The 16,782-nt window shown below is 37.8% G+C and overlaps 1 protein-coding gene across 1 annotated transcript in view; it reads left to right on the top strand.

The window, feature by feature from the left end:
- LOC115265266 (uncharacterized) overlaps positions 1–11,547 on the top strand; it is a 30,063-nt gene extending 18,516 nt beyond the window's left edge. The window contains exon 3 of the mRNA XM_029869689.2: positions 9,888–11,547. Coding sequence (XP_029725549.1) covers positions 9,888–11,060 — 1,173 coding nt within the window. The 3' untranslated portion in view covers positions 11,061–11,547. The remainder of the gene's footprint in view (positions 1–9,887) is intronic.
- The last annotated feature ends 5,235 nt before the right edge of the window (positions 11,548–16,782 follow it).

Raw genomic sequence — 16,782 nt, 5'->3', positions numbered from 1 at the left:
CCCAGTATTTCTTCGGGATTTCTCCCGAAATTCTTTGAATGATTACTTCAGCGATCATTTCAGGCATTCTTTTAGGGATTTTTATCAGGCATTTCTTCAATGATTTCTTCGGTGTTTCCCTCGGGGAATTCTCCCAGGATTTCCACACTAATTCATGTTGGAGTTCTTTCAAAAAATCCTGCAATGATTCATTCAGGGGTTCCTCTAGGATTATTTCAGAAATCTCTCCCTGGATTCTTCCAGGAAATTCTGAGAGAGCTCTTGTGAGATTCATTCAGAGATGACTAAACCCTTCTTTTTGGGATTTCAGGTGGGATTGCTTTAGGGATTTCTTAAGCATTATTCCTTCGACGATTTCATTTCGATTCCTTTTATAATTTTTTAAGCAATACCTTCATTTCCATTAGTTCAGGAATTTTTCGCATGGTTATTTTAGGGAATCTGGGAGATGATTTATCCAAAAATTTGTCCCGGGGGTTCCTTCAGGGATTCCTTTAGCATTCTTTCGGAGACTCTTCTTGATATTTTTAACCCTTCAGCGCGCGCGCTGTTGTAAAAAGTACAACACTACCAAAAAACCTCACTTTTCGTATACTGCTGCGCGAGCGCGGTGCAGTTTCGGTTGTTTGATGGCGCGCGTTCTGGAAGGTTAAGGATTACTCCAAGTGTTTTTTATGTATTGCTATCGGGGATTGGGAATTGTTCACAGATTTCTGACGGGATTATTGCAGAGACATCTTTCGATATTCCTCCTAGGATTTTCTCAGAGACTCACATTCAAAACAGATTCGCTAGATCGGCAAAAATGCACACAGCCGTGTGCTCAGTAAAACTGTTAACTGATAACCCTACAAAAAGTGACGTTTGTTAGCTGACTCTCAGCAAACTTTTTGCTGAATCTCAGTAATGAACCCAGGTAACCAATAAGCATTTAAAAAGGACGTATTTCAGCTTTATTTGCTTGCTGTCGTATCATAGCAGTTCCACTGCATTGCCCTATCTTAACAGTTTAAATGCCGTTTAAAATCTGACAGCCATTGTGTAGCATTTCAAATGCACCATGTGTTTTGGTTAATAAGCATCACAACTGCTGCTTCATTGGCGCTTTAACTCTTGCACTAGGGTAAAAAATATAATTTGGACATGTATATAATTTGGACATGCACGGCGATATATGTCTTGTTCCGGAGACCTAATAAAAGTAGATACTTCTCAATATCGATTATTGGATCAAATAGACCCTATTCTGATGATATACGTTGAAAATACGCTTAACAATTAAGAATTTACTTCAAAATTATCGAAAATGTAAATTATTTCACTAAAACCCCTCAAATGCACAGGTATGCAAGACGACATACACTTCGCAGTCACATACAATATTCGCCTCAAAATCGTTGAATTAATAATTGTAAGAAATTTAAAAGCGTTATAGCGATGAAAAATGTTCAATAAAGAAGCATTAGGCAGTTAATCTCTTAACATTCATCTAGAACGCTTAAAATATGAGGTGTCCAAAATACATTACAAGTTTTGTACTGTGAATATATTTTGGTCATCTGACGAACTACATGGGGAAGCTGTGCGATTGCATACTTGGAGGCGTATTCTGTGGGTCGGGCGATATTTCCTCGATTTTAACAAAAACTGTAATAGTTATCAAAATAGATGCCTGTTAAGCGGAGAAATTTGATTATTTGTAAGAAAATATTTGTTAATTTATGTTACTTCCATGATTTAGCAGTATTAATGGCTAAACATTGAGATAATTGCCCTGTCCAAATTATATATACCTGAGGGTGTCCAAAACATATATTCGGTGTCCAAAATGCAATTCTTACAGGCGATCGGAAATTGTGATTTTCTCAGTTTAAAATGCTTTCGTTAAGGTTTTTGTCACCAGGAATGCAAAGTACAATCATATTATAAGCGCATTGGTAACTTTGCAACATAATCAATTGCTTTTTAAGGAAGCTAGGGGACGATTTTTTCAACGTTGTCCTCAGCCTGTCCAAAATACATGAATTACCCTACATCTCCGATGTGCTGCAAGAATTAATAATGACAGGAATAATGATGGAATTAGTCGATTCTATCATTTTCCAGGATTCTTTCAATGAATGGCTGTGTATGTGTAGACTAGACTAGACTAGACTAGACTATAAGCATCACAATTGCTGCTTTATTGCCATAAAACTGCTAAAACTGCTACACATTTTAACTTTTCATTTCATGCGCCACGGCTTTAGGACCCATTTATTATTCAGATGTCCTATCATGTATTGGTAGCAATGAAGCAACTCATTGGGAGAACAGATGTTTTCCAAATAAACTCCATGATTGATTTCTTATGCCATCGTGTTTTTGTGGTAGATTTAATTATTAACTCTTGTTCGAGCAGTTGTCCGGGCACAACGAAATAACTGAAGGTGTGGTACTCTAGCTTTAAATATATAAAATAATCAATGACACATTCTACCGTGACGTTACAACGCTTTGACGCATTCGTATTCAGATTTTTCACTATAACTCTTGAAAACGATTGTAAACCTCAAAATATTTTTTTCATATTCGGATTCCTTGTAAAATGTATGATATATTTGACCTATTAAACATTTAGTTTTCATTAGAAAAACGTGTTTAAAATGCGTATTTGTAGCGTGACGTTACAACGCTCTAGAATCCGACCCTCTCTACCGCGCTACCAACATCTTAAAGAATCTGCTCGGATTTTTATGATGGTCTGATTTTTTTTCCACCATTGAAATTTATTGGTTTGTTCTTCAATTCAATGAAATAAAATATATAAATTTCGGATTTGTTTTTGGATAATCCACTTTTACATTTCGTGATGTTAGAACGCCCGCTCAGTTTCAAACAGGGTTCTGCTCGCGCTGTAACGTCAGGAAAATGCACATCATGTTAGAATCAGAATAATCAGCTAAATTTGCCCGAATTTTTGAATATATTTTTGAATATATTGTTGCATAATCTTCACTACCTCAAGGGGAGCTTTATTCAAGGTTGCAACCATTCATTTGCAAAAAATTACATTCATTTTCTATTATCTTAGTTCAGAAGCATGCTATCGAAAAACAATGTATGGATGAATTGAACCTTGTAGTTTTATCTGAAAGTTCGCCGAATGGCTCTAGGGTCGCACACGCATTCCAAAGTCGTGAGTGAGCTGTGAAGGCAACTTTCCACAGCGTGAATGAAATTTATATTCACCGCGTGGAGAGTTGCCTTCACAGCTCTCTCACGACTTTGTTATGCGTGTACGAGCCTAATGCTATTCGGCGAACATTCAGATAAAACTACAAGGTTCAATTCATCCATACATTGTTTTTCGATAGCATGCTTCTGAACTGAGATAATAGCAAATGAATGTAAATTTTTGCAAATGAATGGTTGCAACCTTGGCTTTATTCTATTGAAAATTCGTTTTGTGATAAATGGCTCGGAGGGCCAAGTTATTGCTATCAGTAGTATGAATACTCCTTCATGAAGGTTAATGGCACAGACACCCATCTTCGGTTTAGTACCACCTATATTCTTCTAGTTTTGTCCCAAAGACTACAGCGCTGAGATCCATTACTTCACACCGCCTGATGTTTAGATTTTTCAGCATATAACTCATCACGCCTTCGAGATATACATTTCTTCAATAATCTATGCAATGTCATCTATTCAAGTGAAAATGCTTTAATTTGTTTGCGAGAATTTATTGAATCAAAAGCATACCAGAGGATCTGCATACTTCTTAGGACCCTAAGATCAACCTCTGTGATCTCAGAGACAAATAGACCTAACAGTGATAAAAAAATCTTAATTAACTAGAGAGTTGGTGTCTTTGGAAAAGTTGTTTGATAAATCGAAGACTTACAGCTGTTTTACCATTGGACGTGAGATTTCGGCACTGGGCGATGCTAATTAAAGTTTGTAATAGTTTGCAAAGGATTTCTCAAAAAGTTTCCTACAAGTTTTGACTAATTGAGAAACTAGCAGTCAAAATTTGTAAATTTTTGGGCACTTTTTCAAAAGTTCCAACTTTTCTTTTATAAATAAATATAATGTGCATGGTGTGGTTTAAAATTTCAACTACCACTAGGCAAGTGGAACCTTAAACCAAACGATTATTAAAATCAAGATACTTTAAAAGTTTAATAACTCTCTAAGTAATCAGGGTCCTGAGATATATGATTCGGTGATTCTTGTGATATCAAAGACAGACGTAACACTGACATAATTACCATTCCATAGGGGAGACTGGGTAGACTTGACCCCTTTTTCTTTATTTGTCTGTAACTTTCATGAAAACACAAAACTAGATCCGATTTTTGTACAGAATGACAGGTAAACATCTATTGCAAGATTATACACAACAGAAAGATATAAATTTATTGTTGAAGTTTTCAAAACTGGGACATGTCTTATGATGCATTTCTGGAGCAACATTTGAAAAGGGCCCAAGAGGTCTTGTGTCTTTTTTCGAAAATGCTCCGTAGGGCCTAACAGCAGCCCGCCCACGCAAATAAACACCGTTATCCGAAAGATACATGTTTGCTCTATCTGATAACGGTCTTAGTTTGTGTAAATAAGCTGATGGGGGCTCAGGAGCGACGTGTGAAGTCATTGTTTACCAATGCTTGTATGCCCTTTTCAAATGTTGCTCCAGATTTTACAAAAATGGGTGACACTTGATCCCCTTGTAAGCACATGGTTTATTTTAAGGGAAAATAACTTCAGAGGCTTCCTATTTATTTTCTTTTCTTGTATTTTCTACGAATATAGTGTATTTCAGTGTAATTAAAAATAAATAAATAAATAAATAGTGTATTTCAAATTGAACGATTTCCTTACCAAACAATTTTGCCGAAGACATCATCTTTCTAAGAAATGAGATACAGTGACCCCACAATTTATGAATCGGCAAAAATGACCACAGTTTATGGATCACTCATTTGATCAACATGGTTATTCATAAATAGTGTACAAAATTAAGGTGATTCATCGGTGTGGGGTCACTGTACATGGAATTAAAAATGTATAAGTTCTCTAGCGCCGTTTTTTTGGAACTTTAAACCAAACTATCCATCAACTGTAAGTCTTTGACCAACCTAACAACTTTGCTGAAAACACCAACTCTCGAAGTTATCAATATCCTGAGATGTATAAGATGATAATTTTGTCAGTGTTTCGTCTGTTTGGCTCTGATATCATAGAAATTATCGGTTTGAGTGGCATTTTTACAATATCGCAGTACAATTACAATTTAAATATTTTTTGGAATTTGTATAGAGCGTAGATGTTGGCCAAACAAACTGTCTCTCAGGAGTCTACGTAGTTTATGAGAGGGACTTAATGGTACGCAATTTATGAATGATACCTTGAAAAGGGCTTATACACAACGAAAAAGAAATTGGTTTGGAATATAGAACTACCTTTGCCCACTGCAGAAGCCGTCCACCAGAGAAATTTGGTCTTTTCCACAGAACTTTTTATCGTGTCGTTACAACGCAAACTTCAACCAGGTGAAACTCAGGCGTCAGTGAACCGATTTCCTTTGTTTAAGTCTCATTTGAAAGATATTCTGGAGTACAAAGACCATACAAAATTTCATATTTGAAACTTGTTCCGAATTTGAATAAATTTCTTAAAGGTTGATTTTCCGTGACGTTACAACGCTTAAAAATCTATGATTTGACCAACCGTACCTCATAGTTGTAAAGTATTACAATTAAAATTCTTTGTATGCTAAAAAATCTACATACATTTATCTGTTAATCATGGAAGAATTTTGAAAAATCAGTGCATAGGTGTTTGAAATACGGCAGCTTTGATGAATAGTGTGTCTAAATGTCTTAAAATCACGATTTTATTGTTAATCTTAACCATCGTTCAATAAATATTTATTGTTACATTCATATCATGCTGAATACATTTTTGGACGACAAGAGTAGTGTAGAATGTTATCAAAATGTGAAATATGCCAAATTTCAACTTTGAAAATGAGTATTGATGATACGGGGCCCGTAGAATGTGTCCATGTCCAATGCACATTATCTGATCATTTATCCTGTAGCGCGGTTCAGCACTATCATTAACCAGAGGATTGAGGGAACGAATCCTAAATTCAGCGGAATCAGCAAAAAAAAAACAACTGTAAAAACAGCCTCAAAAGTTGCAGAGCGGAGAGTGAGAGAAAAATGAAGAGAGACAAAGAAGAATTTGAAGCGACTGAAATGAGCAGGGGAAAATATTTTTGTTTTTATTTTAGGCAATTTGGGGGATAGGAAGCATAAGCATTTATTCAGCCGTATATTGGTCCATAACCTGCATTTAATTAGCACTTATGGCGCATGCACGGCAGATTAGCATTTAATAACCTACAGACCTACAGTACAGTTATCGCCATAGTGGTTCCCTATTTGGCCATAGTGGGTATTGGAGATAATTCAAAAGTTTGCATTATTTTAAGGGTTTCAATGACAAGATACATTTAAATTCTTGCTACTAAGACTTTCATAATAGGTCAAAGCTCGAAATCCTTCTAACTTTCCACTATGGCCAAATAGGGAACCACTATGGCGATAACTGGTACACTTACCCTACTGGGCTGTGCAAATCTCGACAAAAGAACAAAAAACGCTAATATCCCGACAATCTGAATTAAGTGCGCTGGATTTCTCCAGATAATTTTCCAAAATTAAACCGCACAACACTTCCAAAACAGGTCAGTAATGAAAATAATGAAAGACTAGATGAAACCTGTGGAGTGCCATACCTCTCTCTTCAAGTTGCGTGAAGTAACTCGCGCAGATCAGAAAGTCCGAGGTTCCAGTGTTCATCAAGGTTTGATAAAATTCTATACAGATAGATACAGATAGACTATAGAGATACGTAAGGCCCAGCTTCAATGGGGTGTAAGTGATCATTTTGTCGATTTTGAGCAGATCAAAAAAAATCTTCGGATTTCAAGCTTTTGGGAACTTTTTGACATTATTTCTACAATGCGGAGAAGGGGAGGGCTACTTAACCCTCTAATACCCAACCCCGCCTTTATACGGGGTATAGCTTGAGCATTTTTGTAATTTAAAGCGTATTTACATTTTTTTAAATCATTGAAAAATTGATTTTTCAGTCACCTTTTAGAAGTCATTGTTTATTTTGTATTGAATTGTTACAATTAACATATTTAAATTTTTTTCCAAATCATTCTACCCTAGTTTAATAGTTTCAGAGAATCGAACACACTCTACAATTATTTTTCTTAAAATTACACGGAAAATAAATTTCTCTATGAAAAAAAAATAAAAATAAAAATATTTCAACAATAATCATAAAATCTCAAAATGTTTCAATCTCAAAAAAAATCCGTACCCCAAATAGGCTTCCAGGAAAAATATAAAAGTGTGGGAATGTTCAAAAATAAAAATTAGAAAAATCAAAAACTGAAATTCACGAAATCGAGAATTAAAAAGAATCATCTTCCAAAACATGTTTAAATCGATTTTAGATGACGAAAAATGATATTTAGATCAAAATCGAAAATTTGGGTATTAGAGGGTTGAAAGAAATTCAAAATGTGTCCCAGCCGGAGTGTTTGGTGAATGGATTTATAGGGGATTCCTAAGGGGGTTTGTATGGGAAAACGTGGTCAAATGTATGCAGAAATCTTAATTTTTCGATTTTTGCCACTAGGTGGAAGATCATAAATTCCCGAGCCACGTTTTGCATGATGGCCACTGAAAAATCCCTACTGAATATATTTTGGATTGTTCACACGGTAGTATGAAACGCATAAGAATTCAAGAACTCCTCCGTTCCCGCTCCCGCCTAGGACAAAGTATTTTAATGATCACTTAAGGACACACTATCTGAACATCTTCATTTTAATGTTAAACATTAAATAATAATAATAAAATGACTTTTTGTACTATGCAGAGCATGCGCAAAGTTAGGAACAATCGAAGATTTTGTGCGCAAAGATAGGAACAAGGCAATGAAATAGTTTTTTTTTTATATTTTAAGTATTTTTTGGTTAATATTATTATTTTGTCTTCAGTGCAAATTCAAAGTAGAGTCATTAACCTATCGTGTGAGGAAGTGGTTCATGAAATATTATGTTTGTTTGTATTTTTTATAACGACACGAAGTTTGATTTTTCTTAACTGCGCAAAGTTTGGTGCATACACGGTAGTTGAACATTTTTTGAAATGTGAAAATTTAACCTGTCCCAGTTATTTTGAGTATCGCCTGCATAAATGTATATTTTTTTGCAGCGTATGGTAGCTCTGTCTCTACCCAAATTTCTGCCCTGATGATAACAACAACTTGCCCACATTCGGAAGTAACCATTTTTGCGCATCCCTAGCGATACCAACATTGCTCAGCACTTTTCATAGTCGACTTTCCTTCGAAACCACGCGCGAGAGTAAAGGGCAACAGAACATATACGGGCTCTAGCCACACACTACGCCTGCAACGCTCGTGGTTGCTTAGCAGCAGCGCTTATCGCTTAACCAGATACTCTCGCACATCTACTCTCTGTCCGGACGGAGATACGTACTTCGATATTCGTCTTGTTTCCTGAAAAAATAAAATAGGCTGTTACACTTTTTTTCCTCTTTCACTAAGCGCCTATCGACTCTATCGCTCGAATTCATTTCGTCCGACTTCATCCGTTATTATTTCTCCCATAATTAGGAATTCGTTGTTGGCTTCCCATAGAGATATAGAGAGAGTGGTGGTTTCTGCGGTATTGTTGTTTGCCCTTCGAAGCCGTGTATTTTTATAACAATCTCTAATACCCTCTTCAAATTGTGGCTGTGCTGACGGGGCATATTTCGTGTATTTCTTCGGGTTTCTTCGCAAAACTGTTTTCGACAGCGGAAAAAAAAACTGTTCCAACGAATTGTGGCTTCCTTCGTTGCCACGCTGCGCTGCTGTATTGTTTCCAGCGAAATATCTATACAATGAAGCACAAACAACAAGTACATAAATTTTGCAAGACTCTTTTTACCAGAAATACAAGCGGTGCAGCGCGGGTCCATGCGCGCGTCTAGCTTTATTACTGTTTCCATCCGATTAAGCCAGATTGGGGAGTACCTACTCACTTACGTCGAACTTGGCTCGGTTCGACTAGGTTGCCTACTATTGGTAGAGCCGGGCCTGCGCCGCCAGCTGACGCGTGGTTTTCTCGCGCGATTCACACTCGCGGAAATTAGTATTCACTGAATTATGCAATGGATGTGCGGTTGGAAATAATGATGACGTCGGAACTCGGCTGCGCTGGCCGCAACATATTTATAAATGGGGGAACTATTCAAATGCTACACTCGGAATAGTGATTCCATGAATATTGCAATACGATCTGGTGAATCAATTAGAGCAACGTAGGAATAAGGTACAGGTAGGGGGTTACTACTCTACCAGATGATAAGGGAACATTTCTGAACAAGTTTTTGTGAATTACATGCTGAATAACAAGATCGGAGAATTGTTTGTTTGAAAAGCCGTATAGCGAATTCAGACAGTTCGCTGTCCTTAACCCTCGAGCGATCGCGCTGTTGTATTTTGAACAACACGTTGAAAAAATCTCGCACATCTACTTTTACTCAGCATTAGCGTGGTGCTGACGCAGGTAGCCAACCGCGCGAGTTACGGAAGGTTAACATGGTGTGTATAAATCTTCACGGTAAAACTTTAATAGATTTCAGAAATATCAGTTTTACATCTGGTTATTACCAAAAAAAGCTAGGTGACCTAGATTATCCTTTTGATCACAGCGGACAGACAGTTTCACTTGTCTTCATTTGGATAAGAACATATGTTTTACCGCACATTCTAACATTTTTTAATACCATTTTTATTTTAAATTTCAGGACAAAAACGCAAACGCCTTGCAGAAGCCTTCCAACATCAACTGGAGCCGAATCGAGCGGGTTTGCGGTTCGGTACCGACCTACCTCAAAAATCTGCTCAAAATGTGCGGCTACGAGCAGGAGAGCAGTTTGCGAAACCTCAACGATGACGATTTCGTCGACATGGAACGCTTCGCCCGCGAAGAACTGATCCACTTGGTACCGCAGACGCAGTTCTACTTTCACATATTTTGCACCGATCCGGCGCGGGAGTTTCGGCTAGTTCCTGGACATCGCAAGCTTCTGCTGCAGATGAGTGCCTATCTGAACTACACAAATGCGGCCAATGAGCTGCAACGTGCCGATCCGATGGTGCAGGTGCACCACCGATCCGAACGACCCGTACCTGTACAGGAGAGGATGGAGCGCGCCGAGCGTCCCGCCGAACGACCGGTAGAGCGACCGGTGGAGCGGCCGGTTAAGCCGGAGCGAATGACAGATATCAACCTGGTGCGGGAAATACGTGAGCAACGCGCTCTGATGCAGCAACTTCAACTGCAACAGCACCAGCAACAGCAAGAACTGGTTATTCATGCCTCGGAGATGCTTCAAGAACACATACCTGATATCAAGGTTGCTTCCACCAAAAATCCTCCGTACGCCTTCGAACAAGCTACAGTCTATCCTCCTCTCAGCGACGTAGCTCGGGTCAAGAAAATCCAAAGCATCATCATCAAACTGATCGAAATGTGGAGTGATAAACACCCGGTCAAGCTCACCCTCACTGAGGACATGATCAACGTCACCTACGAACTGAACGGCTACAATGCCTTCATCAAGTGTCCCATGTGCGCCGTACAAATCAAAGTATCCAAACTCCCGACCAAAAAGGGCGACCGTTTTGTGATCTCAAACTTCTCGAAGCACGTCATCAAAATGCACTTCTCGCTGCAGCAGCAACAACAGCTCTCTCAATCCCAGCAGCAACAAACGAACGACACCAGTCGGTCCAGCTTGGAAAACTCGACGTTCTTCAACGAGGAAAACTCCGACAGCAGTAATTACCCGTACGAGGAGTTCACCATCAAACGCGCGCGGCTCGAAGACGATGATGATGAAGAACATGAGATTCCGGCCCATATGCTGCACCCCTATGTGAGCATCAAGGACGAGGTGATAGATCTGGATGCGTAGTTTTGGCAGGCCCGAGAATCCTTCTTCGATAGCAACAAATTGTACTCTGGTATACTGAAAAATATTAATAGCTAATTGGTGTTTAACATGAACAAGAGCTGAACTCAGTAGGATTTAGTTACGATATACAAAAAGAACTATTTATGTAATACTTTAAGTCCTGAAAAGACAGTAGACGAATGTTCTGCCGCCCCGTTTATTTCCCGATAAAAATTAACGAATTCCTTCGTTATTGATTAAGTTTAGGTACGTCGCAGCATAGAATTCAAAAGACTTTAAACTGTATGTTTTTTTTCTCGTCCGAGGAAAGTGAAGTTAATTAACTAGTTTAAGGTTATGCTGTGTAAATAGGCTGATAGGTTTAGCATGAATCCTGATCATTTGGCAAACAACATTCACAAATAGACATTTATGTACTTGATTCCATTTTATCATCTTCCAAAAACGTGAATAAATCATGTGCACCTGTTTCATGTAATGAACGTAACGATGTGTTTTGTGTTAGTATCTTCTCCGGTGTTCACTGGGGTTATATAGCGGTGGGTTGCAGGGGGGATAACTCACGGGAGCCGTATCATGCCCATATTTAAATTATTTTATATATATTCCTAAACTATTTCAGTAATCTCTCATTTAATAGTATGTATTTATTTCTTTCAAAGAAAACATAATGCATAAAATGACATGTACTTATTAGCGTGGGTCATCGGAACCGTTTTCTCAGATCAAAGCTTTTTTGGTTCCGTTTCAGGTCCTGAGTATCTGTGCAAAATTTGAGCACGATCGGTGGCGTCTACACTTTGCGCATTGCAATTGAAATTTGTAAGGGATTTTGTATGGGAAACCATACTTTTTTGCATTTTTATCATAAGTTGAAAAAGTTTGTCTGAAACTTTTTAACCGATACTGTAGAATGATAGCCTAGGATGTCCTGAAAAACTTTGTTGAAGACCGCAAAGCGATCCGATGCTTGTAAAAATAGTTATAACCAACGAACCACATGCATGGCTTTATAAAGGAATAACAATAGCAACAAAATCATGCTGTTTCGCCAAGCAATGCCAACGCTATAACTTTTTTCATAAGCATCAGATCACTTCGCGGTCTTCGACAAAGTTTTTCAGGACACTCTAGGCTATGCTTTCACATGATCGGTTACCTGGTTTTAGAAAAATTCGAGCTAGTCATGAGAGAAATGCAAAAAGTGAGTTTTGCCATGTAAAATCCCATACAAACTTCAAACGCGATGCGCAAAACGTAGACGTAACCGATCGTGCCCAAATTTTGCACACTTATTTGGGTCCTGAAATGGGATCAAAAAAGCTTTGATCTGATGGGATACCATTAAATTTTTCATTTTTCCATATAAACGTTGACCCACTCTAGTACTTATCTTACCGGTCAGACTAAGGCCTGAGTGATCTCTGCTGTACATAGGAGTCGTCTCCATTCTGCTCGGTCCATGGCGGTATGTCTCCAGCTCCGCACTCTGCGAAGGGTCCGCAGATCGTGCTCCACTGTGACATGTGTTTAGCATATTATGGATACAATTGGGGAAGTACCAAAAAGGCATCGAGAATGACTCTTGTCTACCTTTTCGTATACATTTGTGAATTAGCGATCTTAAACAAGTTTTTGGAGCAACTTACTAAACTGAGGAGTAATAGTTTCGTTACAGGATGCGACGCATATTATACTCTTCACAAACCCCCTAACTTTCCTTATTGCCGGATCAGCCAAAGAATCTGTCCCGAAGACTGGCTCAAACTCGGGCATGGGGGTACTGGGGGTCCTCCGAAGCAAAGAAGAGTACTAAAACTCTTAGAATGACATTGCGCGCAAATGGTTTAAAAAAGTGGTATCAAAACTCACTTAGTATAGTTGGTTTCCGGACCACCCCTGGCCAAGGACAACCCTTTTTTTTATTCCTGTTCGGGTTTGTCACTGCGACCAGTTTTTAGATCTATTGTGACATTACCCGTATCCTTAGTGTAGTGCATGTCGCATTACTCAATTGCCATTGAGGGGCAATAAAGTATCGATTTTGATACAGTTTTTGTTTTGTTTTCTTAGAAAACAAAACAAGAGTACTGATATTGGCCATGCATCGGAAACCTAGCATCACCCTTGTTTTACTGCTAAATTCTCCCCAGTAGGACAACCCTTCTTCATGGCATATATCAACTAACCCACGTAACAGAGTCAAGGGCAAGTCAGCAAGATCAGAGGTAGTTACTGCTTTATTCGATGTTACAGCGCCTCACAGATCATCCTACCAAAATTTGAAATTATTCGGATCAAATTTGACTGATCACACGTCATTTAAAGTTTGCATGGAAATTACTATGGGAAATCTTATCTTCCATGTGAACAGGCTGTAGTATTTTTCTATGATGAATTAAGAATTGAACCGACATTGATATGATAGCTTACAGTGCCGAAGACATATGACACGTAAAACCTGTAGAAAAAATGTTATTCAATAAAAATTGATTTTCAATCTTTAACCCGTTAACGCCCAAGGTGTCCCACAATTTAAATCTTCAAATAAATTTGTTATCAAAGGTCAAGTTCCAATAAAATAAGCATGATTTGATGAAAAAAATGGAAGTCTATGGTGTAGTTCCAAAAAAAATCTTCATTGTAGGTCCTCAATATCTGATAATTTTCTCAAGTTCTATTTCAGCACAACTTCTACGCTATCGTTATATTCTGACCCGAGTGGATACAATACAGCTCTAAACAAGTTAAAGAGATGATTATCACTCAAAAAGAATAGAAAAAGGACTTATAAATTGGGGCAGAAATATAACCCGATAAACGCCTAAAAGTATGCAATGCATGGTTCTTGTAATTTCATGTAGTTTCGACTGCAGTGTTCAACATTTCTCATTTTTTTTTAACAAATCAAATAAAGAGAGCTCACTATGTGTGGCATAAGTAAACGTTAAAATACTTAAGAAGTTAGATTTTACACAGATAATTATTTCTAATAAAGTAATTGAGTTTTTCCTTCAGCACCCACAAACTCTCTTTACGTACTCACCATACGTAAACTTTTCAGAAGTTTTTTATATGAAAAAGAAAATCGTGTTAAGTACTGTTCCATTTAATTTGTCTTCTTTGACAGATACGTATTCTGACCTCAACTATATGGTCGTCTTCGGTGTCTCGTATTTACAGGTATTCTACTAACATGCCCAGGTTCATCATCATTCCATGTTTTGATATAAAATTTCAACCAGATATACTCTACACGGCTTCTCCACTTACAGGGAATAGACAAAATGATCGGGACAGGCAAAATTTTCACTTTTCAAAAAATGTTTAATTAGCTGTAACTATTCGAAAAGTGCATAAAATATTCTCAAATTTTTACTGTAAGTTCTTCAACTAGTCGTGTATCAGTGGACAAAATTTGGAAAAGATCGGACAATTCTTCACGAAGTTATAAAGAGTTTTGAAAATGGTAAAATTATCCGATAGCCAACTTTGAGCTGTTATACCTCCGGATTCAATTAACCGAATGTAATGAAATTTTGACCATTAAGTACTTATATAGTGAGCTATGAAAAACCATTGACTTAACTTAATATTCTTAACACGGAAGAAAATTATAACGATTAGATTATTTTTCTAATAAAACACCAAATTATCCAAAACATCAACATCGTTTCAAAATTCAAGATGCAAATTATAGTTCATTTAGTTTCCCTCTTATTGACTTATATATGAATGCGTTTTGAAGGAAAGCAACAACATAGCCGCCAATAAATTGAAAAAGTAATGGGATGCATAATAAAAATAGACCAATTTAGTAAAAAATCGTGAAAAAAATTAAATAGCTATAACTTTTTCGCTTGTTAAAAATTTCAAGTTAAGTCAAATGTTTTCCAGAGTTCATTATATAAGTCATGAATGGTTAAAATTTCATTGCAATCGGTTCATTGAATCCGGAGGTATAACAGCTCAAAGTTGGCTATCGGATAATTTTATCTTTTTCAAAAATCTTTATAACTTCGTGAAGTATTGTCCGATCTTTTCCAAATTTTGTCCACTGATACACAACTAGTTGAAGAACTTACAGTAAAAATTTGAGAATATTCGATGCACTTTTCGAAAAGTTACAGCTAGTTGAACATTTTTTGTATAGTGAAAATTTTGCCTGTCCCGATCATTTTGTCTATCCCCTGTATGTTTACTACTCCATGATTGTTTATTCGTGAACAATATGTGAATTTTATGGTGTTATTCTGGGCACTATCAAATCGAAACATAATGTGAAATCCCCGAATGAATCCCGGGGGATATGCAGAAGGAATTCTAAGAGTCATATCTGGTAGAGTTCGGAGGGAATCTCAACTGAAAGCTTGGTAGGAATCCCTGAAATAATCACAGAAGATATCCCGGGAGGAATTGCTGTATAAATCCCGAGGGAGGATCCCGGCTCATAGAAAGAATTCCATTAGGATTCTCTGAAAATGTTTCGACAGAACACTTTGAAAACATACTTAAATGAATCTGTGAAGTAATTCCAGAAGAAATCTGTGGAAGAATGCTGGGTAAAATTTCTGAAAGAATCCTTTTAGAATTTTCTAATGCTATTCTGGCAGAAACCCCTGAAGTTATTCCTGAAGGAATCCCGTAAAGAATACCTGATGTATTCCTTAGAGAGATCATGACAGAATGCCGGCCAGAAACTGAGCAGGCATTCCTGCAAGAACCATAAAAGATGTCTCTATGAACTAAGGTTGCCTGAAAACAATCTCGGAAGAAACATATATTTTTTCATTTTTTTTTCGGGAGGGATCCCTTAAGGAATAACAGCAGGAATCATGGAAGGAATCTTTGAAGGAATTCCAGCACAAATCCCTGAAAGAATACAGAAAAGAAAAACAGAATCCTTTCAGGATTTTCCAAAACAACGCCTGCAAAAATCCCTGAAGACAACTCCGGAGCAATCCATACAGCAATCTCGGAAGCAATATCTAAATGAATCTCGGGAATAAACCTGAGAGATTCTCGAAAGGAATGCCTGAAGAAATCCTGGAAAGAGTTCCTGAAGGTATCTCAAAAAAGAACCTCAGCTCATCTAATCTCATCTCAATTCTTCACCCTATTCTCTAGCCTCTACCTTACTGTCTTCTTTGCTCTCAATTCCAATCCTCTATCCTACGTTCTATCATAACCTTCAACCCTACCATCTGCCTTACAATCTAAACTATCCTCTACTATAACCACTGCCCTACCCTTTACCGTACTCTCTAGTCTATATTGTGCTTAATCGTACCGTCTACCATACTCTCTACCCTAACATTTTTCCTACCCTCAAACCTACTCTCTATTCTACCCTTCTCCCTACCGTCTACCCTATCCTCTACCCTAACCTTCTACTCCACTCCCTCTACTCTATCATTCACCCAAACCCTCTACCCGACTGTCTGCTCCACCTTTTATTCTACCCGCTACCCTATCAGCTACCCTTGAGATACGCATATTGCATGGTATTATAGCTCAAACTACCATTCCGTGGCCACTAACTTGGGTATGGTCCGCCATCTTGGGTTTCAAAATGGCGTCGGATATTCATTTTTGAGTTCTACTCATGAAGCTCGATCGAGAAATACCCATATTGCATGGTTTCATAGCTCAAACTCTCATTCTGTGGCCGCCATCTTGTATATGGGCCGCCATCTTGAATTTCTAAACAGAGCCAAATATT

This window comes from Aedes albopictus, chromosome 2 (genome assembly GCF_035046485.1).
Source record: "Aedes albopictus strain Foshan chromosome 2, AalbF5, whole genome shotgun sequence".
NCBI classification, from domain to species: domain Eukaryota; kingdom Metazoa; phylum Arthropoda; class Insecta; order Diptera; family Culicidae; genus Aedes; species Aedes albopictus.
The sequence above is the reverse complement of the archived record's forward strand: the minus strand, read 5'-3'. Positions and strand labels throughout refer to the sequence as shown.